Below are 27,029 nucleotides of genomic sequence, written 5' to 3'. Positions count from 1 at the left end.
TTTCTTTGAACATGGAAAATTTATAGAGTTCCCTTGGTATTTTGGCATGTTAGGATAGTGAGTGTATGCAAAGCTTGCCAGTCATTTTTGTCGGAGGACTAAAGCTTAGTTAAAGGGCCCATCCTGAAACAGCTAAGCACTATGTAAACAAACTACATGTACATAAACGTCCACAAAGCATATATATCAAAAGTCTCAACAAGGCTATCTCTAGTTACCCAATATGATGGCCAATGAGTCTATGGTGAGAAGATTGTGACTGGGGTACCTTATCCCCCACCATGGGTCTTAACTGCTTAACATCAATTTTAGCTTCTTAGAAATGTGGCAGAGTATAGGTGGAACAACAGTATGAACTAACCAGTACCCTGGAGCTCTTGACTCTAGCTGCATATGTATCAAAAGATGGCCTAGTCGCCCATCACTGGAAAGAGAGGCCCATTGGACTTGCAAACTTTATATGTTCCAGTACAGGGGAACGCCAGGGCCAAAAAGTGGGAATGGGTGGGTAGGGGAGTGAGGGGGAGGGTATGGGGGACGTTTGGGATAGCATTGGAAATGTAAATGAGGAAAATACATAATAAAAAAAAAAAAGGAGAAAAAAAAAAGACTGTTTTAGAATGAAGGTCTCTGTAACCTGTGTTTTTTATATCTTTTTGTTGTTTTTGTTTAAAACTGTAATAAATCATTCTATTATATGCTCATTTAACACGTAAATTGTATTGCTATACATGTAATAAGTTGTTTCTTCAAAACAAAACAATTAATTATCAATTAGAAACTATCACTTTTTGTAATTTAAATAATAAATCTAGTAATTGTATCAGGTGACAGGATTACTGTAATATTTCTGTCATGTAATCGTAAACATTATATAATAAAATTGAAAAAATTTACCATAAAAAAAAAGAAAGAACTGTGGCAGAGAAGCAGTAAAGTAAGTACACATTATTTACAGGCACTCTCCTTACATACGCAAGGCACACACCCTCACTGTGGACTGTTAGTGCAGCAACACAAAAACTCAAAGCATCAGCACGCTAGGTGGCCCAGGGTATTGACAAACATATATACAAATCTTGACTTTTTTAAAATAAGAAAATCATATGTTATGATTGACAAGTACCCTTTTCATAAATGAATACATAGTTATTCTTGGTTATTGATTCGGTTGTTTGTTTTTTGGGTTGTTTGTTTGTTTTTTTGTTTTTAACAGTACGTTTCTTCATCGTAGTTACAAATCTTAAAGAGATAATGGCTAATTTTAGGTTCTGGTCTAAAGCTGTGACTATAACTTAATTTCTGTAGGTATTACAAGTTTGACTTTAGTTCAGTAATGTCACGTTCAATCTGTTCAAATACAAAGCTCACCAAGGCCTGAAAAAAACTAGAGCTGCTAAGCTATTAAATAGTCATTAAATATTAAGTCAGCAGGAATCCTCCATTGATAAAACATCAGCATTCCATGAATATTTGATAATGATAATGGAAGACAAAAATAGGTTAACATTTGGCTTCCTGAGCACCACTGTAAAATTTAATCTAACAATATAACTTTTGACAAATAATTTCATAAATGCTTTAAAGACTACTATGAAACGAAGAGTAAGGAGTCTCAGCAATTTAAACGTACAGAGTGTTTCTGGAGGCAACCTGCGGCATGCCTGCTTCTCGTCATCTAATGTTTCAGAAGGCAGCTTGCCGTTTCTGTATCGTCCTTTCAACTTCATTCCCAAATAACCTTAGCTGACATGATTACTCCTGGTCTGACCAGGAGTGTCCTAAGCAGACATCTATCTATACTCTCTTCCCCACAGCACTCTCACCTTTGCAAACCCTTCCTCGGACATGTCCATTCAGATTTCTTCCCAATGAGGCGATATGAATGTTACTCCAGTATTCCTGCTGTTCCATCGCTTGCATAACCTGACAGAGTTCACATTTCTGACTAATTTTTTACCTGTTGCATGAGGTCGTTGATCATATAAAGTTGTATTTAATTAAACTAACCAGTCCTTTGTAAGTTATCACAGAGCTCATTTCTTTGTCTGAAACCTACAGTCATTTCATGTTTTACCTTAACAGGCCATAAAAATGTTAAATGTCAAATTAAAAAGTCTAAAAGACTTATATTTAAGTTTTGACATTAACACCATCTTTCAAATTTCTTCACTTTTTGGATTCTATCCTCATTTATGAAATACAGCTCTGCAATATGCCCGTTCTTTTTATAAAAATCTCTATGGCCTCTAAGGTTGATACCTTCTTGGCTTTTAGTAAAATGTTCCAAGTTTATAAATCCATACCTGAAAGAAGTAAGGGATCCTTATCTAGAGACTTCTTAACATGATCAGATTCACCAGTCAATGAACTCTCATCAATCTTCAGGTCATTGCCTTGAATCAGTATGCCATCAGCTGGAAGAAGGTCACCTGAAAGAGAAGGCAGCGATATGCTGAGCCGTCCACGCGTTGTTCCGTCCGGCTCTTCATCTTGCAGGAGGATGCGGGGCTCTGCTGGGCTTACCGTACTTCACTTGGGCAATGTCTCCAACAGTGATGTCAGCTACAGGTATCTGGATGACCTGCCCACCCCTGATGACGGTGAACTTCTGTTCCTGCTCAATTCGACTCTGCAGGCCTCGGAACTGCTTCTCCTTGCTCCAGTCGTTGAAAGCCGTCACCAACACCACACAAACCACCGACAAGAGGATCGCAGCTCCTTCAATCCACCCCGTTTCTCCTTCACCTTCTTCTTCCCCAACAGAAACTTCTCCACAAACTATTCAGAAAGAAACAAAAAATGGCAATTTAAAAAAAAAACCAAGTGGATGTTTTCAGGGTTTTTTTTTACCCGATCAATTTTACTCAGTATTTTGATCCTTCTACCAAGGTACGCTCTGCACTCTGCCATTTCAAGTTCCCTGCCTTTAAGATTTACAAACTCAGGATATATAAGGCAGTCCAGGTTGCCAGTGACGAGTGAGCACACGGAGAAACTCAGAATTCAGCCTAAGAAGTTACACACATGCCTCTACAGTATCTAGTGCTTTATTCCAGGCAAATCCAGTTAAGTCAGTATCTCAACTTACACAGATTTCCAGCTTTCAGTGCCTGCCAGCTATAGCCATACTATACAGATTACAGAGTATGCAACAGTGTGAAGTCTCAAGTGCACACACTGTCATTATAAACAGCTTTGTGGCTGAAGCTGCCAATGATCATCTGAGCCTTCAGCAACTCCTAAGTTTTGGAGGTGGTGGAGTTTGCTGCTAACAGTCAGATGAGGCTGCCCCAACTCATAGAGATCCACCTGCCTCTGTCTCTGCCTTCCTGGGGCTGTGACTGAAGGTTGTATTATTCAGGATATATATGCATATACATGCATACATGTCATATACATGCATACATGCATACATGTCATATACATGCATACATGCATACATGTCACAATAACAGAGAGGCCATGAATCTGAGAGAGAACAGGTATATGGAAGGGTCTGGAGGGAGGAAAAGGAATGGAGAAAGGATGTAATTATTTATCATCCCCTTAAATAAAATAAATAATTAAAAATGGTAAGTTAAAAAAAATAAGAAGCAGCAGCCAAAAATGAGGCTTGTCCCATCAGATGAGTTTGCTGGAGCATGTAAGGCTGCTTTGGACCATTTTATCAACAGGAGAAGAGTCAGTCTTGAGGTTGAAATCAATCCTCTCATTCTTTATTACTCGATACACATAATATTCTAAACCCGCAAGCCAATTCCACCTCATGACGCTGTTTTCTTTGCTCATCCAAAAGCAGCAACTGAGTCACATGTTCAGGCTGGTAGTCCTAAGTCAGTCACATTCTACCTAGTCATTTCCTTCACTGAGGTCAAGGACCATGCAGTCATCCATGCAGTAGAACAGATGGCTTCCAGACACCCATTAATGGGGATGCCTTTCTCCATGAACCCCGATAGATCCTTCAGTGACCTCGACTGGTGAATTCTTCCCTTAGGTTTTCAGCTTACTTTTTGTCTGTAGAATCACTGACAGTATCCACAGCCTTAGGAAATGTATTTCTTGAAGAAAGATACCCAAAAGACAATAGTACTTCCTGAGTCCACAGGCTGTAGAATAGATGATATGTAAGCAGATGTGAGAGCGTTCATGTCACCATCCATGCTCATTGGAGCTGGCCCTGAAACTTCTCTAGCTGCCAGTCCACCACGGTAGCTTCTTCCAACACAAGCTGCTTCATCTGCACTAGAAACGGTTCTGTGCAACCGCTCTCACCGACGGCGTCAGCTCTGTCTTTTGGACACTGTGCCTCGGTTTCTGTACCAGCCCTGAGGCCCAGGCTGTGACAAATGGAGATGGGCCCTTTATTTAAGCCTCATGAACTAACCTTGGTGAGTTTTATGGTTTTCTTCTGCAGCTTCCTCACTTCTCTCAGCCCTCACAGGATTAGGAATCCTTAGGGCCCTGCTCAGGATTACACTCTGGCTGACAGGAATGCTGTGGGTGGCTTGATCTTCTCTCCAGACCACTAAAACTTTCTCCCTATCAGCACTAAAGCAGTTCCACTTGGTGATTATCCGTGCTCACTACAGTAACATTTGGCAGTTTCCCCTTAAGAATCCTTTTGCACTTACAATGTGGCTGTTTAGTGTTAAGAGGCTGCCTGCTATTATTACAGATGACAGACAAGATGTAAGTAAAAACGTAAGGACAGAATACACTCCATTATTCATAATCAGTTCTATTACAGTGTGGTCACAGTTGAGCTTCTGTAGCATACACATTTAAGCTAAGTGCCACTTGTCCGCTCAACCATATCCACACCTACTGGCTGGCAAACACTGCATTAGGAAACCAAGGTATTAGGGATGCAATACAGAATTTCAGGTAAGATGTCAACAATTATGTATCTGTAAGTTCATGAAGAAGATCAAACATAGCTGTATATAACAAAATAAAATGAGGTTGAGTGAGCTAGGAGGCTGCTCTAAGGTCTCCACAGCATGTCATATGGTCACAGAGGCCACCGGCATTGAGACCGAATGAAGGGAAGAGAATTCCAGGGAGAAAATGAAGTCAGTGGTAATGTTCCAAGGCAGAAAAAAGCAGTCTGAACAGGTTGGGGTGTGATTCCTCAAGTCCCTAAAATTGATGCAGTGGCCCATGACCAGCATCTAAAAAAAGGAAAAACACACATGCAGGGATGCTTAAGTCTTAGGTTGTTTTGTTTTGTTTTAGTTTTTTTGAGACAGGGTTTCTCTGTGTAGCCCTGGCTGTCCTGGAACTCACTCTGTAGACCAGGCTGGCCTCAAACTCAGAAATCCGCCTGCCTCTGCCTCTGCTGGGATTAAAGGCGTGCACCAGCACGCCCGGCCTTTTAAGTCTTAGTTTTTGCTTTTCTTGTTACTGTGTTGAGATAGAGCCCTGGTAGGCTTCTAGCTCTCTATCTTCCTGCTTGGTCTCCCCAAGTGTTGGGGTTACAGGTGTGTGGCCCCACGAAGTCACTGTCAGCAGCATCCTTTGGAGCTTTGCTTTGGGCATTTACAAATTTACCAGAAGGGATATATTCTTTGGAATACTACATAAAATTATGTCTTCTGAGTTGAACTGAAATGTCGGAAGCTACTGGGTAGATAAAGCTGAGAACGATACTGGAAATAAAACTGAATAAATGAGTAATTCTAGAAATGACTAAGCATATTCCAGACATGTGCAGAAAGCAAAGAATCTGGAGTGTGAGGTTTCTGGGCGACCAGTCTTGGAGAGGAACATGTGAGATGCTCAAGAAGAAAAGCGAGAGAGTCAGATCCACCTGGATGGAGTCAGTAAGCGCAGAAAGTGTTCTCAAAGTTCAGTTCTCAGTGGCACAAAGCATTTTTGTAAGGTGATGTGGAAGCAGGAGGACTTATTTAGTGTTGTGTCGAGCCTGCCCTGATTCAGTTCTCAGAACTTGCATTTTAATTATTTTCAAGCTGAAGCAATGATCATGCTATCATATACAGTAACTAATTCAGTGAATTTATGATTTATACATGTAAGATAGCCCCTATGCACCAATAATAAGAGACGAACTCACTGAATTAGTTCAAGTATGGATTCAAGAACACATGAAGGTCAAAAGGCTATGCTGAACACGTCCAGCAACCCAGAGACAAGTTAGGATATTATCCAAATGAAGCACTTCACTTAGCTTTCATTTATATATTTCAAAAGCAAAAAGGCAGAAGATGGATTTATCATTTCAGGAAAGCCTCTGTGTAATTGACAGAAAGGACTGAGACTCAATCTGGACTTGGTATGTTTTCCCAATATAACTCCACCAAGTAAAATCATGGAGATAAATAAATAAATAAATAAATGACAAAATTAAGTCAATGAAGTCTTAGTTACTATTATATAATAAAACAATAAAATTTTAATCTTTCTTAATCATTTTATTCTCTAAATTTCTACTTTTGAAATTTTACATTATAAAGATACTGTGGCAAATACATATAATTAAATTTACCACTTAGAGGTATGTGTTCAAACTTTTCCTGAAAGGGTAACTACAAAAAATTACAGACAATATAATAGAGGTTAAGGGGAAGGAACTGTGAAACAATTATGCAATTATCAGTTTGAACTGAAACACATCTTTATCTCTAAACTACTGAGTGTTTCAAAGAAAACATGAAACAATGACATATTTCACTTCATACACAGCTCCACTCCACACTAGCCATGATCATAATGATCTTTGACAGAGAGGAAGTAGTTCAGTATCCCTAGAAGACCTTTGCCAGCTGGTGACCACTATACTTTTTGGAAGCTATATGGTCAAAGAGAGAAAATCCAAGCTCAAAGGTGCAAAGCTTTCACTCCCACTGTAAATACATTTTGCCAAAAGTGTTCCCCTGGAAATACATTCATATGCAGTCTACATTCCACCCATATCTACCTCAAGGCAACTATTTCATTCAAAAACTATTTAATAAAGATTTATTTATTTATTTATTTAATGTATATATGAATACACTGTAGTTGTCTTCAGACACACTAGAAGAGGGCATTAGATCCCATTACAGATGGTTGTGAGCCACCATGTGGTTGCTGGGAATTGAACTCAGGACCTCAGTGCTCTTAACCGCTGAGCCATCTCTCCAGCCCCTATTTAATAATCTTTAAAGAATTATTTTATCAAAGATCACATCACATGGGCTGTGACATTCTGGACACAAACACAGACATGAGATCTCAAGCTCTCTTTAAGCCAGAAATAAAAGCCACACTAAAATGAGAAGAGCCATGCGAGTGTTTCAGTGTGTGTCTGCAATCCCAGCACTGAGAGGTGGAAGCAGGATGAGGGCAAGATTGGGGCCAGTCTGAGCTACATGGCAGGAGTGTATAAAAACAAAAAGTCCCACTATTCTTCTCAGTGCTTCATTCAAAATTATTTACGTACAGATGGGGGAGTTACTGACTTTACATGAAGTGTACCAACTGCAATAGGCTTATATTCTAAATTTCATTAACAAAATACCAAGAGTCAAAAAACATGGCCATATCTAAGGCAATACAATATTTTTATGTGTGTATGCATGTGTGTGTGTGTGTGTGTGTGTGTTCTCAATCCCTCATCACCTTTATCTTTTTAGGCAGTATCTTTCATTGATCTTGAAGCTCACTGATTGTGCTGGGCTGGCTGACCTATGAGCTCCAGGCACCAGCCTGTCCTGTCTTGCATAAAACTTCCATGGGACAGAAATCTAGGTCTCATCAATAAGTTCTAGTGGATTCTGAATCTTAAAAAGTCTTTAGGATAATCTAATCACCTCAGACGTACTCAATGAGCAGAATTTCTATCACATTTGAGGGCATTTCTAGTCAGGATATCTGATAAATGAAGTAGCTTAGATGCGAGGAAGGCTGGCCTAGACTTTGCACACAATAAATTTCACACCACTGAAAATATTTTCCTTACAATCTTGGGAAAAACTGTTAAAAATAAAATTTTAAAAATTGTTTTTTAACTAAAGTTTAGAATATCAAAAAAATTTAGAATATCATTTTCAATATTCTATAGTGAAGGTTGAGTAAATGGAAACTAGAGAGTTCAGTTGTAAGTTTTAAGACCTGCAGAGAGCCTGCACACGCTCACACACATGACGACACAGAGATACACATGGACTTTTTAGAATCTGGAAGGATGTATACACTAGAAGTAGTAAAAATGTAAAAAGTGGTATTTTTCAGTAAATATTATTTTCTTATTAGCTTTTCTTCCTCTATATTTCCCACAAAAAAGTGTACACCATTTACTTAAATAAAAATTGTTTATTATTATGATGATGATACCCAAATACTGACAAGTATATTATCAAAATACTTTGTTATCTGTACCAGTGATTCTGATCTAGGGACAATTTTACGTCCCTATAAAACATGATACAAAATCTGGATCTTTTTTTTTTTTTTTTGGTGTCTCAGTTGGAGGAACTGTCCAGTGAACAATGAGGACTGGTTTTGATCAAACTTTAATAGCACCATTGCTCGGAAGCTCTGCTCTGTGTTATGTAAGATACGCATACACATTCTTTGACTGATCTGCTTAAAAATCAGGAAGATGCTCACTCAAGTCCTAGGCACACCTTGTAAAATTTCTTTGTATCGTTACATAAACAGCTTTTAGAGCTACCAATACTTTTTAAGTGAAACTCTTCATGGTGTAGAATGCCTAAGAATGAAACTTCCATGAACAAAACAACTCGGAAGAGTGAGTTTTGATACAACACACTATAGGCTGATTTGAATATAGTATCCAAATATCCAGGCTAGATTCGCTAATATATAGACTATACTATAGTGTATAGACTAGGAATCATGACACTCACTATAACAAAGCCTTTTGAAGGGCAAAGATGACACTGAAAGGATGAATGAAAACCACAGGATGTTAAGAGCACACAGAAACTGTCTGTGGATAGACACTGAAGCTGATCTGCTCTCTCTAGGCTACACTTCCTCTTGGGTCACAATGTTCCCCACAGATTGAATCCCCCCCAAATCCAAAATACTCAAATATGTGAAACTTTTTGAGCACAGACATGATGCCACATTGGAAAACTCTAGCCAGGAAATTATGCAGATAATTCTTTAAAATATTGCACAAAATTACCTTCAGGGGATGTATATCTGAGCCATAAATACATGTGGCACTCGGACAGGCCCTTTCCCCAGGAATCTCATTATATATGCATTCTGCAAATACTCCTGAATCCAAAGACATGAAATCCAACGCCTAGGTCTCAAGCATTGCAGGATGAAGGGCATTAAACCTATGTGTAAGCATTTCTATATAAAGTAAAGTAAAATTTGAAGACTTGAGAAACTCCTGCTAGCAGGCAGTATCAAACACGTATCATACATGTGCAGTGGCCAGATTCATATCTAGATCCACTCAGTATACATGCATGGAAGAACAATTAAACTGATATGATGCAGGCAACAATGAAACTGTGAGTTACCGTGAAAATCATCTGGGATGATATCCTTGAAGTGCTTAGGACAGAGCTCATCACACGGCAGTCAATAACTGATATTTGGCATTATTACTATTTTGTTGTTGTTGTTATTATTATTATTATTATTAAGCAAATATGCCGAGCTAGCATCACACAGAAAGAACCCTCCCCCACTTGTATTTACTTACGTGCATTATCCCCTTCCGGAGGTTGATAAAAAGAAAGGCCCAGTGAGACTATGGCTGCAATTTCTAGTATAATTAAAGTGACATCTTGTAGCGCTTCCCAGACTAACTGAAGAAAGGTTTTTGGCTTCTTAGGAGGTATAAAGTTCTTTCCAAACACTGCTTCTCTTCTTTCTAGATCTGCAGGGTTTCCACTTAAACCTGATAAAAGAGAAAACACGTTCTGGTGAAGTCTGGGGACTTGTAAGTGGAAGTGTCCACTTCATGCAAAGCACATTCATTTGTTCCCCTTCAGACTGTAAGTCCCAGGACTGTGTCGGGGTGTTTACCTTTGCTCTTTTTACTCTAAACACACAAGAGTGTAAGTCAGTCAGAAACACACGGAGGTTTACTCCAAGTACACATTTTTAAGTAGCTAACTTAAGAGTGGGTCACATGGGTAGGCAAGGGAAAGGCCTGGAGCTTGATGCCCAGCATGCATTGCAAGAAACCCTTTCTTCAACGGCTTTAAAGTTTTTACCTTTACCTTGCTTCCTTTGCATCTTTTGACCATACTTTTTATAGACACCAAGTGGATAATTTTTTAATGTTAAAATTAATCGCTTCCCTGGTTTTAGGAATGAGTCCCTTTAAAATGGGAGCATTTCCATAAGAAGATACAAGGCAGATTTGCTTTAGGTATTAAATGTTGACTAGCTAATCTGCAAATGAGCAAAATGCTTTGTTTTTTTATCCTTACTTATGGAAGAATGAAGAGTTAATTTTAACACAACCTTTAAAAGCGTCTCTACTAAAATGTTGGTTTTAAGAAGAATGGTGAGATTTTTGTGTCACGAAGCAGAAGATTCACAACGGCCTGTCAAGAAAGGGAGCTGCAGCTACCACTGCTGTTGGGGAAACGCCAGACTACAGGATGGCACTCATTGTTGAGGCTGTGGGAGGTGAAAGACAGGAGGGGGAGCCTGAGAGAGTTGACACACCACCTTTCCTTTCCTTCACTGTATCAACCACATCCCAGTCTGATCTTATCCATCCGGACAAACACAGATACAGAAAGAATCCTCTAACCGTGCACAGACACGGTGGTGGAGCTCGGAATGCCAACAGATCATCCACAGAGCTCACCTTCTCTCAGTTTATTTAAGAACAGTGAAAGTGGAGAGGTACCAAGACACTCCCTCCAATTTGTCAGATTAGACCTTAATTCAAAACTTTCTAAATTTTTAAATTTTTTCTACTTTTTTTTTAATCTAGTAGGATCCCATTTATGAAAGGCAAGAAAGAAATCAGGAAAGGACGGCATTACTAGAAGAGAAGGCTCTTGTTTTCAGTGCTTCCGTTCATCTCAATGTTGAGCCAAGAATAAAGCCAGAGATATCTGACTGCATCACTAGGACAAGAAACAAACATGTAGATCCGAAGTCATCACTGTTGAATGTACCAAAAGAAGATTCCAGAGAATTTTCTCACTAATAATGTAACATGGCCACACTTCAAGGCTTCAGAAAGCCTTAAGACAAGTCAACCAAAACTTTCCTCGGAGCACTCTCAACTCTGAGACGGATCACCAGAACGAAGACAAGAGAAGACTACAGTAAAAAAGGGAACACCAGAGTCTGGTAAGTCTGGGTCATTTGTTTAGACTCCTGCTTCAGTGACCTCACAGTAAGGAGGAAGAAGGCCAAATGCTTGTCTGCTCCATGTTGCTCTCCACTTTCTAAGAAATGGGTATACATTTTTAAAAAGTCTTCCCTAATGGAGATTTCCATTGATCACACAACTTACGTCTGATCACCTTAACAATATTACCATGATAATCACAATTTTATCTTTTATTAGCTACAATGTTTTATGTTAATATTGAAAAGAAAAGCCACACAGTTAAAGAGAGCACCAAGAAAAGCAAGTAGCTTTAAGGGTCCCTGTGACTTTTCTAAACATCACGTACAGCTAAGCACATGCTTACACCATACAAGGGGGAAGTTGCTAGAGAACTAGAAGACATAAGATGCAGGTCCCATCCTGAAATCTTGTTTTACTTTTCATCTTGGAGGGAGCAGCAGTACCATTTGTTGGAATAACCGACAAGGTTGTTTTGAAGAAAAAAGCAGAAGGCATTAACTCTGCAAATAAAACATTACAGGGTAAAGTTCACTAAGTAGGGGGGGAAGACAAGTTACAAATGTGAACGCTAGACGTGTCAAGCCCATTTGGAACACAAACTTGAATTAGAGATTTAATTAGAGATTTAATAGTCTTGGTATTGTGAAGCAAAGGGTTTTGTGAGTTGTAACTTGCTATCAAGCAACTCCAGACAGCAGACACTCTTCTACACAGCAGACACTCTTCTACACAGCAGACACTCTTCTACACAGCAGACACTCTTCTACACAGCAGACAGACACTCTTCTACACACTGGGGCCAGTTCTACACCCAGCAAGTGTAAATTATGCCCGAAAGAGACAAACAGATATGTTTAAGATTAAAAGATACCTGGAATTCAGGGAAAATGATTTTTCAGAAGCCTCCAGAATTCTGAGTAGACTACATCAGCCTTTCTAACAAACTACCACCTGAATGAGTCTGACCAACGATGAGGAAGAGTCAGTCATGAGAAGGCCAGAGGGAGGCGCTTTCAACAGCACAGACGCAAAAGCCAGAGATCAACAAAGGGCTACAAGATTTAGGAACCAGAAGCAAAGCAATGTGGCTCAGGTCCAGTGATCAAGGAGCAAAGAAAGAAGAATGGGTCCCCCCCCCCAAAAAAAGGCAAGATTGTGGGGGGACATAAAAGATGATCATTATTCACTTTAACTGTGATGGAAACTACCTGGCAGTTTTAAAGGAGGGAAGTGATAACTAATGTGCAATTTAGAAAGGTCATTCATATGGCTCTGTTGGAGTGCTCCAGGGGAAAGACCCGGTCAAGAGGCTGCTGTGCTGTGCAGAGAGACAGAAGTGCTTGATTCTGGATTTTAGATGGAGAGGCAGAGAGAGGAGTAACTGGATCTGCCAGGTACCCTGGAAGGAGATCAGACAAATGTGAGGAATGAAGGATGTAGGATGAAAGGAAGAGAGAAAAAGAAAGAATGGTATCTAGACTTAACTTTTAACTTTTTTTTTTTTTTTTTGGTACAAGGACTTGAGTGGGGGTGGTTTACTGGAATGTTTGAAGCTGGTGGGTTTAACTGAAAATCACGGCTGACACGTGTGCACTCGAGTGGGCGGATGGGCGGCAGCTGTTTACTAAGATAGGGCAGGGCAGGCTTTGGGAACCACAGGGCTGGTGGAAGGGGAACAGGGAATTAAGAGTTCTGTTTTGTAGACCTGAGCAAACAAGGGGCAGTATCTAGTAAGCTGAATGGCAGTCATATTCAGAATTCTCTGCAAAGTCTGAGGCGGAGGGCTAGCAACAGGCAAGGATTCTAGGCTGGAGACACCAGGCAGATGAGAGCATCCTTAGAGAGCAGGCAGGAAGGCTAACATGAAGGATGTGCTACGACAGAACCCAGGACAGAAGGAAGCAGGCTCACAGAGTACTACAGATGCTTCCATAAGAAAGGGGTTTAAAAGATGATACTGCTGACTCCAGGAAATGCTGGGGGAGTGGGAGAGGGCTAAGCAAGACACAGGCAGAAAACGATCCATTTTTCCTTCACTAAACAAAAGATGATGAGCTTGAGGAGAACCCTCCAGCATGTGTGGTCTGGTTAGAAAGGATTGAGGAGACAATGGCAAGGAGTGAGGAGAACCCTCCCCCTCCCTCCCTCCCCCTAGAAGTGTAATACAGTGGGGAGAAATAAATTAGTAAAGGTGAGCTAGAGAGGGCATTGCTTGTTTTCTCAAAGATGGGTGGCAGATTTCAAAGCAGGTTACCTACCAAAGGAAATGAAGAGAACAGAGAGATGACAGGATGATACATGACTTGTGGATTATTATTAGAGGAAGACCTGTGAAGAGGCAAGGGCACGGAATCCACGTGAGGGTGTCAGTGTGGCGGACATCGGGAAGATGCTGCCACTGCTGAGCAGAGTATGGGGAGCAAGGAAACCACCTGGTCCTGGGTTTGAAATAAGAGAAGTAGCAAATTATTACAGATAACGTATTAAGGACTGTCAAGAGAATTCTGCGGAGTCCTGTGGGCTTGGCTGCTTAGGGCACACGGGCAACCAGCCAAGGTCAAGCACAGTTAGCTCCATGAAGAGAACAGACAACCACAATGCATAGAAGGCTCCAAATGTATCCCCTTTCTATGTCTGCATCCACCAAGGTGGGGAGAAAAAGGTAGCCGGAAACTGATCAGTTGAACAGGTAAGACAGAGTAACAGCACCATCTTATACTGGAGCAGAGAGAATCAAAACCAATTATATCAAGTCCCCATGACTCTTGTAAGGAATATCGACGGCTGCATCTCAATTGTTGCTTCTAACTTAGGAGAGGAGGAGGAGGAGGAGGAGGAGGAGGTGGAGGAGGAGGAGGTGGTGGTGGTGGTTGTTTACTGGAGTGTTTGATGCAGGTAGATTTAGCTGAGAATCAAGAATAATCTATTCCACATACAACTAGGAACTGTGTGACTATGGATGTATATGTGTGTACATGCCTGTGTGTCGGTGGGGGTGGGTGGGTATAACAGTTAAGGTGACTTCCCTATATAGGAGAGAAGGACACAGACTGAAGAGTTTATGGCAATGTGTTTATGTGCATCCTTCTTCACTGTTTCAGCTTTGAAGGAGAAGGTGATCCCTCACTGACGCTCCAACTTTCAATCCTTCCATCTAAAGTCAGACTTAAATATGTGTTCCCATATCCCACGTGCCAGGCACTGTGGGAAGGTACAGAGCACACAGGATGGGTCGGGCAGGATGCTTTTCCCTGGTTCTTGACCTTAAACGACTCAGAGTTTGGTAGGGATGACTAATAATCAGACACACCCAGTGTATTACATATTAGATGGCAGTGGAGGGGACACTAAGAAAGTATACACAAAAACGGACTCCAAACTCACAGGGCTGTGATGGGTGAAGAAATTCCAATATACTCATTTTTGGTATCTCAATCTTGATACTCTCCTTATATAGTGTTGTAGGTGGAGGTAAAATGTGCTAGAGACTAAAAAGACAAGAAACAAGAGCTAACAATGTGACATACCATTTTTAAGAAAAATGAAAGATTCTCTGCCTCAAACATTAAGAACCAAAGATAGGAAAAAGGATCAACTTAGAACCAGATCACAAGGAGAGTTCTAGGTCTACTGGAGAAGTCTAAGCTTCATTTCAAAAGCAATGCTAACCAATAGGTGGCTTTAAGATCAGAAACAGGACAGGCAGAGACACCAATTATTACCCCAGCTCAATTTTTGGAAGATAAGACAGTGGATCCTACCCACAGGGCACAATGAAAGAGACACCATGGGTAAAAAGAATGAAGAATTCCCAAGGCTTAACGACTACACCAGAATGGGTTTAAAAAATTCACATAGAAATCAAAGCCATTCAAGTTTCTCACGTGGCAGCCACACGGGTGACGGCTTCAGCAGCAAGGTTTGCAGAGGTTCAGGAGCGGAGTTGTAGGAAAAGCATGAGGGACTGGGGCTTCACCCTCCAGGTGGAGGAGAATCCTAGCAGGAACTGTTCATCTGGGAACTAGGAGCACCCAGGTGGTGGCCTGTGACGTCATCATCAATGGGCTTTTGGATGGCACTGCCCAGAAGGGTGTACCAACCACCAGAAACCCGCAGACCAGGAAGGGACAGGGGAGGAGGAGAACATGCAGAAGCAAGGAGACCTCCAGGAATATGTTCAGAAGACAGAAAGGGAGTAGTTTGAAAGGGAATTCAATCTACTGTTACCTAACCATGAAACTTAGAAGCACAATAGAAAGCCAATGACATGTTACTTCAGGTTCAAGTATGACTTTTAAAGTTATATGCTTGCTACGGAGTTGGACAACTGATTAACACAGCTTAAAAAAAAAAAAATCTATAAGCAATGAAAACAAGTGACCAGAGCAGGTATCAAAATAGCATTCAATGCTCTACTACAGTGGCAAGCAACCCTTTTCTCGGACCAGGCTGTGCGGGAGCGACATGGAACTCAGAAGCACAAGACCGTACATGCTAACACACCACAGCCATGCAAACACTGGTGCTAATCTGCAAAACCGAGCCCAAACCACAGGGCATGAGAGCATTTTTTTCCAGCCCCTAAGTCACTAATGATTTATCCCTAAGGAAAGGTCGATTTTCTCTAAACGTTAAACTGTATCACTACATGGAGACAAGGTCAAAGTACACAGGTGCCAGAGACTTACTTCTAGGGAGAGCAAATATCAGCTGTCACTTAAAACATGGAAACTAGGCAACCAATGACAACAGCTACTAAGCCTCTCCTGCTCCCATCATGCACCGCCACTGTTCCTAAAGACATCTTTAGCTTCCCCTGTTGGTTTTTATTTCAGCCCCTCTTTTGCCTCATTTTGATAAACATCACTTAGAAAGCTCCACTTCACCTGACTTCTTCCCTCTGTGGTGCACGAAGCCATGCCCGGTAACTCAGCATCTGTCTTTAATTTGTATTAATTCACTTTTATACCTTGTGTGGTGTAGTATTACAACATAACAAATATGATACTGGAACTAGAGGCATGCATCCAGAAGCCTGCAGCCGAGTCTTCTCTGCCACCCAGCACAAAGCACAAGAAAGATAACGGGGGTAAGGTAGAAAAGACCCCGGAAGCCACCGTGAAAATTAGTGGACCGAGAAATGGGATTTAGAGCAGGAATAATAGACTCGATAGAGGAAAGTAAAACACGAGAGAAGAACAGTTTAAAAGAATTCTAGGTGTTAGGATGTTATAAACAGATTATTTTAGCACGAAGCTCTGAGGAACGTGAGATACATGCTTGGTCTAAAAGATACCGCTAAAATATGACATTCCAAGTCTCACCTTCATTTTACCCTGAACTTTTAATTTCAATCCCCTCTCAGGAATTATGACAGCTAATCAGAAAGATGGAAAAATTTCATCTGGCCCAAACACGTTCTATTGGTCTACAAATACTATTTGTTGTATTCCTGAGAACGGGCTCAAATCATACCTTTTTAGACACCACGTGGTAAGCTGGTGGAGAAAATGGGGAAGCAAGAAACCCAGCTTCCTGGATGGAAGGGCATGCTTCTAACGGCCTCAGTGTGAGGAGAACTCCACAGCCTGGCCACTGAATGCCTCCCAAAGGGGCCCTTCCCTGGGATTCCCAGCCATGTACTCTTGCTAATAGTTACTGCTTCCTTCCAGCCCCAAGCCAATGGGCCAAGTGATCATGATAAAAATCCTTTCAGCATTGATTATTTCAGGTATTTTGTTACTGACAGAAAGTTGACACACAAGACCATTTACCCACCATTTAACTCCAAAAATAAGTCTGTTTTTCCACTGAGGGGAAAAATTAAGAGACAAGAACAAAGCAGCTCTCTCTCAGTATCTCAGCCCTTCTGTAAGGTATACGGACTGAACTTTTACAAAAAAAGCAGTCCCTTGTGCCAGTTAAAAGCATTTTCTCAGATACCACAGCTGAAGTGTCGCTTTGGGCAAGCTGTTTAACCTTCTTTTTGCCTATAAAATAGGATAAAGGAGTTTTAAGGATAAAATGGACTTACATTTGTAAGGAAGTACTAATAGCCAATCTAGCACAAAAAAGTTATGTAATGTAAGTGCTAATGTCTTTGTTGTTGCTATTCCTAAGAAAAATCTTGAGCTGCTCCTTCAGACATGACAAGTCTAAGGAAGGCACCTCTAGCATGAGTTTTCTTCTCCACTCATTTTTCTCTTAAGCCTAATACACTACCACAGTGTATTTAACTTAGACACTATACATTTAACAAGGTGAACTGTCCTGCTCCTCTGAGAATAAAGTACAGATCTTTGTTTTATTCATGGATATATGCCCAGGGCCTAAAAAGTACCTGTCACAGAGCAGACACTTTCTAATATTATACTTGAGCAATTTTAAGGCACATATATATTGCAGTAAAATTTCTGAGTGCCAGATGTAACTTAATTTTTTTCATTTTTTATTAGATATTTTCTTCATTTACATTTCAAATGCTATTCCGAAAGTCCCCTATCCTCCCCTCTCCCGCTTCCTGGCCCTGGCATTTCCCTGTACTGGGGCATATGATTTCGCAATACCAAGGGTCTCTCTTCCCATTGATGGCCGACTAGGCCATCTTCTGCTACATATGCAACTAGAGACACAGTTTTGTGGGGTACTGGTTAGTTCATATTGTTGATCCTCTTATAGGGTTGCCAACCCCTTTAGCTCCTTGGGTACTTTCTCTAGCTTCTTCTTTAGGGGCCCTGTGTTCCATTTTATACTCAGAATTTCCTCCAACAATTGCCAATACCCTTCCATCTCAGGGAGATATATGGAATCTATGGAACATGCAAAGCACCAAGTCAGATCAAAGGCCATGTCGGGGAGTGACTCATAAACAAATGCACTGAAGGGACAAGGGATACCTTTAGTTTCAGCAATAAAACCCATGTAGTGTGAAAACCACTTCAGTTCTCACACCCCCTGAATACAGATTACTCTAACAAAAAGGCATGTATTTACAGTCTAGACACACCTTTTTGTTTGTGTGTAGGGGCCACACAAACCCAGCTGCTTATTTGATCCTGATTCACCTGGTTGATCAGTGACATAATGTTAAGATCTTGGAGTGAAATATTCCTAATAAGTGAAAGCTATGAAGAGTCATTGGGAAATATTTCTATGAAGTTTCCTGCCATTTTGGTTATATTCCAGTAACTATAAACACAAATATGCTTACAATAGAATGTTTTGGAATCTTTTAAAAGAGTATTTCAAGATGAAAAATTATTTGTATATAAACTATCACGATCAATTTATACACATTTTAGGAAACATTAATTCTCAGTGTCATGAAGAGGGAAAAACAGTGTGTAATTTCACTTACTGCCTCAAAGCACACACAATAAAGGGAAAATAACTGTTAAATCAGTTCTCCAGAGACCATTCATGGCTTCTACCATGTTGTCAAGAGTAAATAATCTCTTCTTCCCAGAATTTCTAGAAGCAAAATTTCCAATTAATTCATTAACTAATTAAAAAACAATGAAACATAATACTCAAAATAATAAAGGAATCTGTACTACAAATTAACGAGAAATCACACTTGCAAAAGATGACAAGACGGTAGGAGAGGTCTATCCAACAATTAGAAAACAAAGACTCTAGTCACTCATAGCAACAAAATACAGAAATATGGCTGGGTGAAGGGCAGTCAGTCAGTCATATATCTGAAACTAAAGTTCAATACACACCTTCTGCAGTGCTGAACATCCAACCTATGGATTATGTATATTAGGTAAGTGCTCTGCTAATGGGCTACAACCCCAACCAATCAATATTTCTTTTATGAATAAATATATGTGACAAGGAGGGTTCTTTAATGTTAATAATTCTTATTAATTTGGTGATCATGAAGCAATCACCAATTGGGGTTTAGATGAAATACAATACACATGAGTAAAGAAAACTAAAAGAGCACATTAAGGTATACATCTAGCATGTCAAAAAGTAGGGTAATCTCAAAGCACATTTGCATAATGAACAAGCCTCAAGCTTTACCATATTACTGAGGTATAACAAAGTCTACGATGTTAGTAGTTCTGACTTGAAAAGATGCAAATAAATCTTGAGCTGTCACCCAGTGAGATGACGTCACTTTATTTAAGACACGGGTGAGCAGGGACTCTGGGTTCCTCAGCACTGTGTCATCAGAGAACCCAAAGGGCCCACCTGTCAGAGTGAGCAGCGAGCAAGTTCACATATGACGACACAAATACTTTCAAAGAACTCTGCTGGTCTGATTGGAAATTCCTGAATAATTCTGGAAATCATCTTTTGCTGTTATGTTACGTAAAGTACTGCCACCAGCAGTAATGTTATGAAAATGTAGAGAAAACAGCTTAATAATAATTATAATAATGAAACCGTTGTATCCTTAGGTTTATGAACAGTAAGACTAACTCTGTCAGATCATTTCAAAGGTCAGATGCACAGGAAAGTCCATGCTATAAATGAGATTCCATGAAGCTAAAGCCTTTTCCAGGACGGGAAATTCGACATAATCTGACCACATAGATGTTTACTAAGTGAGAGACTGAGTGCCATCTATCTAAAAATTTGCATTCAGATCTCAGTTGACTGATTATTAAAAGTTTAGATTAGGTCCCATGAGCAAAAACAACTTTGACGGCTACTGGAAGTGAGAACTATTTTAAGATACGGGCAAAACGAAGGCTAGTGAGCAGTTTATTTCCACTGAATCCCCTGGGGGGCACCACTCTCAGTTCTATCCTCTACACCTCCAGCGAAGGGCAATCTTGTTATTGTAATCTGGAACACTAATGTAGACAAAAGGACAAAATAGTTCAGCTTGCCACTCTGCAAAGTGTAAGTTAACCGATTCAAACCGCAGCAAGCTGACAACTTACTACTAAAGTCATGGCGTGATCAAGCAACAGCCAAGACAGTATCAACATGTTTCCACCTGAGCTGGATAAACACTCCTCCCAGCTGCAGTGGCCAATCAACACAAGACTTACCTTCATTGGGAGATGTTTTCAACTTGGTGCAAATGCCATAGACATCTCCATAGCTCTCCTGTATTTTCCGTAATGCATCCGTGGATCTGAGCTCCATGAGAGCTCGCAGCTCTGTAAGCGTAATTCCAAAGTCTCCATCATGGTTAGCTTCTTTCAAAGAGTTCTTCACACCGCTATACGCAACTGAGTTGTTGGCCATGTCGCCCATCACAAGGATAATTTATTAGGAGGAAAATGTTTCCCAGAAGAATGAAATTTTCACTTGATGTGTATTTCCAAGCTGAAAATCTTTTAAATATGAAAATCTTCCTTAAACCACACACTCATTGTAGGACTCTGAAGAGCAGTATCAGCAGCAACAATTCCCAGAGAAGTATCTTGACCACTGGCCCATGACTTGTTTCTTCCTCTCAGTCTCGAGATGTATACATCTGTAAGAAGAAAAGATTTCGGTGTTAATAGTTCATTCTCAAGAGTGTTTGTTACCCATGCATGCAAGCATGCTTTTTAAATGCTACCAGGTAGCTAGACGAAGTACACTAGTTACAAATATTTATGAACTATGGTTTTGGATCATAGTATAATAATAATAATAATAATAATAATAATAATAATAAGCATAGTTTATTTAGTCACGAGAACTTAGTATCAAATGAAAGTGAACATTGTTAATGAACTTCTTGTATGTGTGTGTATGTGTGTGTGTGTGTGTGTGTGTGTGGTGTATTACTAAGTTACCGCCCAAGTGCTTAGCTCCAACTTTGCTAATTACCTTAAACCTATCCTCTTATTTAACTGTTAAAATTAAATAATACTATCTCTTACTCTATCCAGAACACTAAGGCCTACTAATTGTATGGCCTCCACCAAGTTTTCCCACTTACTAGTTTACAATGGACATTTCTGTTGGTCATAAAGCAGTCAAACACATGATCTATACAAGCAAATCAATATTAAACAGAAACTGTTGTGGATTTTGGTTGTCACCTCAACAGCCTTTCCCTAGTGCTTACGAAATTTGAACTGAGTTCCACAGAAAACCATTGGCCCCATGTTCTTCCTACTTCAGAAGTAGCAATGAGACCGGAACAGACTGTCAAGGAGACTTCTGCTCTGCCTCTGTGTGACCTACCAGCTTGTTGCCTCTTAGTGTGTTTAAGTCTGTGAGAAACACGGAGAGCTACTATGATCACTGCGCACTACAAGCTCCAACAGGGAAGGCCAGGCCCAGCAGGATGGATGATGGACAGGTGAGTGCATGCAGGATGAACATGAGCCTCCCTCGGCCTCCCTATTTAAGGCCCTGGCTTAAACAATGAGTAAAGTCTGTCCTGTCCTTGCTTTTTCCAACCACTTATCAAGAAATTGATTTTAGAAGTTGAGTTTGCTATACTGGATGGGTCCAGAGCTTTGTTCGAGTCCATGATTATAGTCAATTCCATTACATCAAGGAAACAGCTTGAGAAAAGGCTGTTGAGGAGAAACACAGAGCAGCCAGTCTCGTAAGTAGACTCCCTAGTTCAGCCCTGACCTACTAGTTACCCCTCAGCTACCTTCTCCTTCCAGGTCATCCATTGGCTCCCGCTGCTGTCTCCTTCTTTACTCCTTCATTCCCTTAGGCCAGTGGCTGACAAAAATGCCAAGGGCAACATCAAAAAATGCTGTATTTGTTAGCCTTAAAGTGATAGTCATGTAAGAGACAAACTAATTTTGGTTTCAAATAAAATACGGAATAGAAACCAGATCGTCTATTTTGATCCTCTTTGTTCTTCAAAGACATTTCACCCTCCATTTTAAAGGCTTAAGAAAAAAAAATTTAAGTGGAGGCTGATACGTCAGAAAGGTGATGTCATAAAGAAGACACACAACTCTATTTAGGACGCTTAGCCTATAAAATATATCCCAAAATAAATGACACTTCTAACTAAACCACTGTTCATAGTCTGAGGTTTTATGGAAATACAAAAGCTGTAGCCTGACACGGGGCAAGAATAGCTATAATCTTCAAATGGGGAAATCTGGGTGAATTCTTCCCACACATAAGCATTCCTAGGAATGGGCAGGCACAGGAGAACACAAAGCATGACTGTGAAGTCCACCTGCTCAGTAAGCTAAGAGACAGTGCTGTTAATAACACAATCTCAATTCCTTCCTTCACAAGGTAGACTGACTTAAAGAGACCGCAGAGGAAGCTCTGTGGAAGTTACCTAGATTCAATAAAGGCCAATAGTGATAACTCCAGATTGTAAGAATCATTTACACAAACTACAAGAAATAAAAGAGAAGCGCTAAGTGATTTATGAAATGAAATATAGTCATATAAAACATTCTATGAAATGATTTTAATCCATATACCAACATAAGATTCCTATAGCCAAAACCATGTGCTGTTATTACTAAGAACATCAGCAACAAGACTGTCTTCTAAACGGGCGTCCCAACTCTTGGATGATTCTAAACGTATGCTGGTGAGCTGAAGATGTGAGACGTGTGCTTATTCAGTGTATAAAAGTTTAAAGCTGGGTAACTGGAAAACATGTTAGATAATGGATCAGGATCCAAACAGACAGATGGCAATGAGGCGAAATTTAATTGGCACACATGTATGATCATCTTATATTTAATTCCAAAACATAACTTTACAAATATATATAAAAATGTGTCAGCATATATGAAAGGCAAAGGCCAAATTTATCAAAGCTAAATATGTGTTAACTTGATATTACTTGGCATTATCAAGTTAATAGTAAGGTGTCAACCTTAATCACAAAAATCACCAATTTTCTGGAATAATATTACATTTTGTAAAATTAATTTAAGCATAATTTAACAACAAGCACAAGCCCTCACTTTGTTAAGTAAGAGTTATGAAGGAGTCATATAATTTAAGGGATATGGGAGTTAAAGTTCAATTTCCCATTTTACAGATGCTGAAGCCAAACACTTCTTGATCACCACACAGTAAACACTGAATTAGTAAAACAAAAGGAAACGGCTAAGCCTGAAGTCAGGGTACATGTCCTAACAATGTGCTGATGTCTACCTGCCATCCAGTGAAATAGCTGTCACTACACTGTACACTTAGCCATTAGATAGATCAAGGGACTCAAAAATAGTTTGGGACTACAGCTTTTACAAATTCTCACAAAAGAACATGTGAAGAGAATTCCGTCTTAACTCCCCTTCTCTCTCAGCATGTGTGGAATATGCATGCACATGTGTGTATCCGCATAAAATCAATTCCATTTCCTTTATACCCCGACAGGCAGTTAAGAGACGGATCACTGACCTCTGGAACTGTTTCTCTCTGTGACCAGCATTTTATCCATAGCTGCTTTGTAACTTAGAGAACCAGCCTGCTCTGTCAGTCTTCTTCAATTACATTCAAGTTAGTGTGGACAACCTGAACCCCAGCCCCTGAGAGCTGTGGTTCTCAACGTTCCTAATGCTGCGAGTCTTTAATACAGTTCCTCGGGTTGTGGTGATCCCCAGCCAGAAAATGATTTCCATTGCTATTTTATAGCTGTAATTTCGCTACTATTATGCATCAAAATATAAAGATCTGGGTTTTCTGATGGTCTCCAGTGACTCCTGCGAAAGGTTCATTCAACACCCAATAGGGTCTTGACTCAGAGGTTCAGAACTTCTGCTGCCTTAAAGGTCCCTTGAGGGGCGGGTAGATAATTACTACACCTTAGACCAGACCAACTGCCTACTCCACTTAAAAATCACGAAAAGGAAAGAAATGCTCTATGCCGTCTTGTGTCTCAGCAAGAAAACTTCACACTACTTCCATAGCTACTTCTGCGGGAGGGCAAAACACTCCCACCAGATTCCTGCCCTAAAAACCCGAAATCTTTCAACAGCCGAGATATCTCTTCTTAAGAAGTGGTAGTACCTTACTGCCAACTATTAGATATAATTCTAACAGTGGCAAGAGCATGTGGTCTGACACTATAGTTTCTCTTCAGAGAGAGCACATAATTTAAAATCACGAATGGTGGGAGCTTCCTTTACAAATTACAGCGCATCCAAATTATTTCATTAAATCAATTAGAAATTGGGTTAAGAATTAGGAAGCCAAGGGAAAAATCAAATTTAATATGACTCAGAACTTCTGCTTTATGTTTTTCAAAGAACTCTAAAAGAACATAAAGTCTACATAGCTTAGTTAGAAGTTAATTCCTATTAAATGCATGTTCTCTCCCTCTCTCTCCCCATCTCTCTGTGTCTCTTTCTCTGTCTCTCTCTGTCTCTCTCTCTACATACACACACACACACACACACACACACACACACACACACAGTCCAAGCAGGATCTCATTTACACAGATCTGATACAACAGAAAACAAGCACTGTTCACAATGCCTGATTAATCAATCTCCAAAGATCCCTGCCTACCATCCTCACTCCCTCCGTAATTTACTTATCTCCTAGAAGACTATTCCAGGCAGAGATCGGGTACTGTAAAAGTAGTCGCAGCTGCGCCAAGCAGTAAGCCCAGCATGAATGCTTCGGCAAATGTCTGAGGGTAGGCGGGGGCGGATTCTTAGAACAGAAGAGGACCTAACCTGCTCTCTCAGCACAGCTGTTTTCTCAAATCTGTAACGATTTGAGAAAATCACCTCTCTATGTCTTTCCCAGTGACCTGTGACCCCAGGATAGGATCTGTCCTATTGATTTTTAACTCTCATCTGTGTCTGGGATACAGTGAGGGCTCAATGTTTATTGAGTGAAAATGCTTTTAGTTTGTGCCTTGAGCTGTAATCTATTTGAAAAGGCAGCTCTGCATAAAGTAATGGCAATTCAATAACAGAACAACAAAAAAAACCTTACCACATGTTTAAAATATATGCTAATTTCTGAGAAGGTTAGCATTTGAGGAGTCTTTGAGCCATCTTGGTATAAAGATGGGTCGTTTTATTTCCCTCTGAATCCTTTTAGACAGTAGAAAGTGAAAAGTACTTCAGGCTGTGCTTGGTGGCACATGCCTTTAATCCCAGCAATGGGGGAGAGGAATTAGGATCTCTGGGAGTTCAAGGCTAGACTGGTCTACACAGTGAGTGGCCAGCTTCAAAAAAATATGTGCATGGGTGTATATACATCCATCCATACATACATACATACATACATTTTCAGAGAGTCTCAAATGAATTATACACTACTGACAACCGTTTTGAACAATGGTCCTAGATCACTGAGAGCAGGCCAAGCAACAATTCTGAGCTTTAGTATTTCATAAAGCTTGGAAGATATAGCATGCTTATTGGAGGAATAAACTGTTAAAGTTAACCGTAACAAATAGAAATATATCAGATCAGTACAGGAGTTAACTTAGCAAGGGCTCCTAAGCAACAATGGTATAAAACTCCCAATCCCCAAACCCACAAGTAGCCACAATCCCTTGAAACGCACTGTTCCGATTTTCTTCCCTCTCTCTCCCTGATCAACTCCCTCCATTCCAGCTTCTCCTATGCAGGAGAAACTACTTTCTCGATGACCGGTGATTCCCATGATCCTGAACCTGAAGATCACACAGTCCTTGTTTGACTTCCTGGCAACCTTTGCTACTCTCTGCCACTGCCCCACTCTTGAAGTTTCTGCTGTTTTAATCCCTCCACCGCTGGACTCTCCTTTCCACCACAGGGTTGTCTCTCTCTGGCTGCATGTTTTCACTTTCCACACCCTGCTCTGCTCCCTGAACAACTGTCAGGGAAGCCAGTGGGGCAGGGTTGGGTGACAGTAACTGTTTTCATCTGGTCTTAGTCACAGAAAATGAGATTGGCTTTTAGATAATAAAAATCTACTTGCAAGTGCAAGTGTAAGAATTTTGTTTTTCTCTTATTTCAGAATTTCACAATTTCACGATTAAAGCACACACAGCAGTCGGGCTCGGAGAAAGTATGAAAAAGCGCTTCTCTATCTTCCCTCAACACAACTCTTATTCCCAGTAACTTTTCATCTATAAAAGCGTATGCCAGCCTCAAATGAAGCAGAGGCATAGACTGGCCATCCGACCACATCTCTGGGCTTTTGATAACTTCCATTTCCAGCACATACTAAGACTACAAGTTCACAACAACACAGCACTTAGTGTATACAATAAAGATTTCAATGTCAATGAACTAAAGCACAGATATCTTAATGATAACTAGAGATCTGTTTGCTTTACGATCAGGTAAGTTGGTAGAATCTTATCCAGTGGACTAGTGTGACACCCACATCTATGAGGAGACTGGCCTAATCTCGCAAGGATGTACCTACAGAATCAACAAACCACAACCTCTCGATTTAACAAACATGATAAATTTTAACGTTATTGGTACTATGTACTGCAGATCTGTACTTCTCAATCCCACTGTCTACTTAATTGGTAATGTTTGTAGGGCTCTTAAAATGGGCCCTGCTGGGCTCCACCTCAGAAAAGTCTTCAATTGATGCAGCACACAGTAGGAAAACATATTTCTAAATTCTGGGATGCTAGGGATATTGATCCTGCTGTCACTCTTGTGAGTCACTATTTTATGAGACTCTGACCTGAACTTTGACTCATGAACTGTTGGATGTCCATTTTGACCCAAAAGTTCCTAGACAAAATAGGCAAATTACTCATTCGTAATTTGCATGAATAACTAACTCAAAGCAGATTATTTTCTAAAAATATTTTGTGAGCTGGTACTCTGAACTGTTTTGGTTTTAATAC

The 27,029-nt window shown here is 40.3% G+C and overlaps 1 protein-coding gene across 5 annotated transcripts in view; it reads right to left on the bottom strand.

The window, feature by feature from the left end:
• Atp2b1 (ATPase plasma membrane Ca2+ transporting 1) overlaps nt 1–27,029 on the bottom strand; it is a 107,379-nt gene that overhangs the window by 36,358 nt on the left and 43,992 nt on the right. For all 5 annotated transcript variants that reach the window (XM_029482169.1, XM_029482166.1, XM_029482167.1 and 2 more), the window contains exons 2-5: nt 20,326–20,756; nt 9,695–9,892; nt 2,527–2,781; nt 2,307–2,432 (exon numbers count right to left, since the gene is read on the bottom strand). In XM_029482169.1, the coding sequence (XP_029338029.1) occupies nt 2,307–2,432; nt 2,527–2,781; nt 9,695–9,892; nt 20,326–20,533 (787 nt within the window). In that variant the 5' untranslated portion in view covers nt 20,534–20,756. The remainder of the gene's footprint in view (nt 1–2,306; nt 2,433–2,526; nt 2,782–9,694; nt 9,893–20,325; nt 20,757–27,029) is intronic.

The sequence above is a fragment of the Mus caroli genome, chromosome 10 (genome assembly GCF_900094665.2).
Source record: "Mus caroli chromosome 10, CAROLI_EIJ_v1.1, whole genome shotgun sequence".
Taxonomy (NCBI): Eukaryota; Metazoa; Chordata; class Mammalia; order Rodentia; family Muridae; genus Mus; species Mus caroli.
This window is presented reverse-complemented; position numbering and strand designations above follow the sequence as displayed.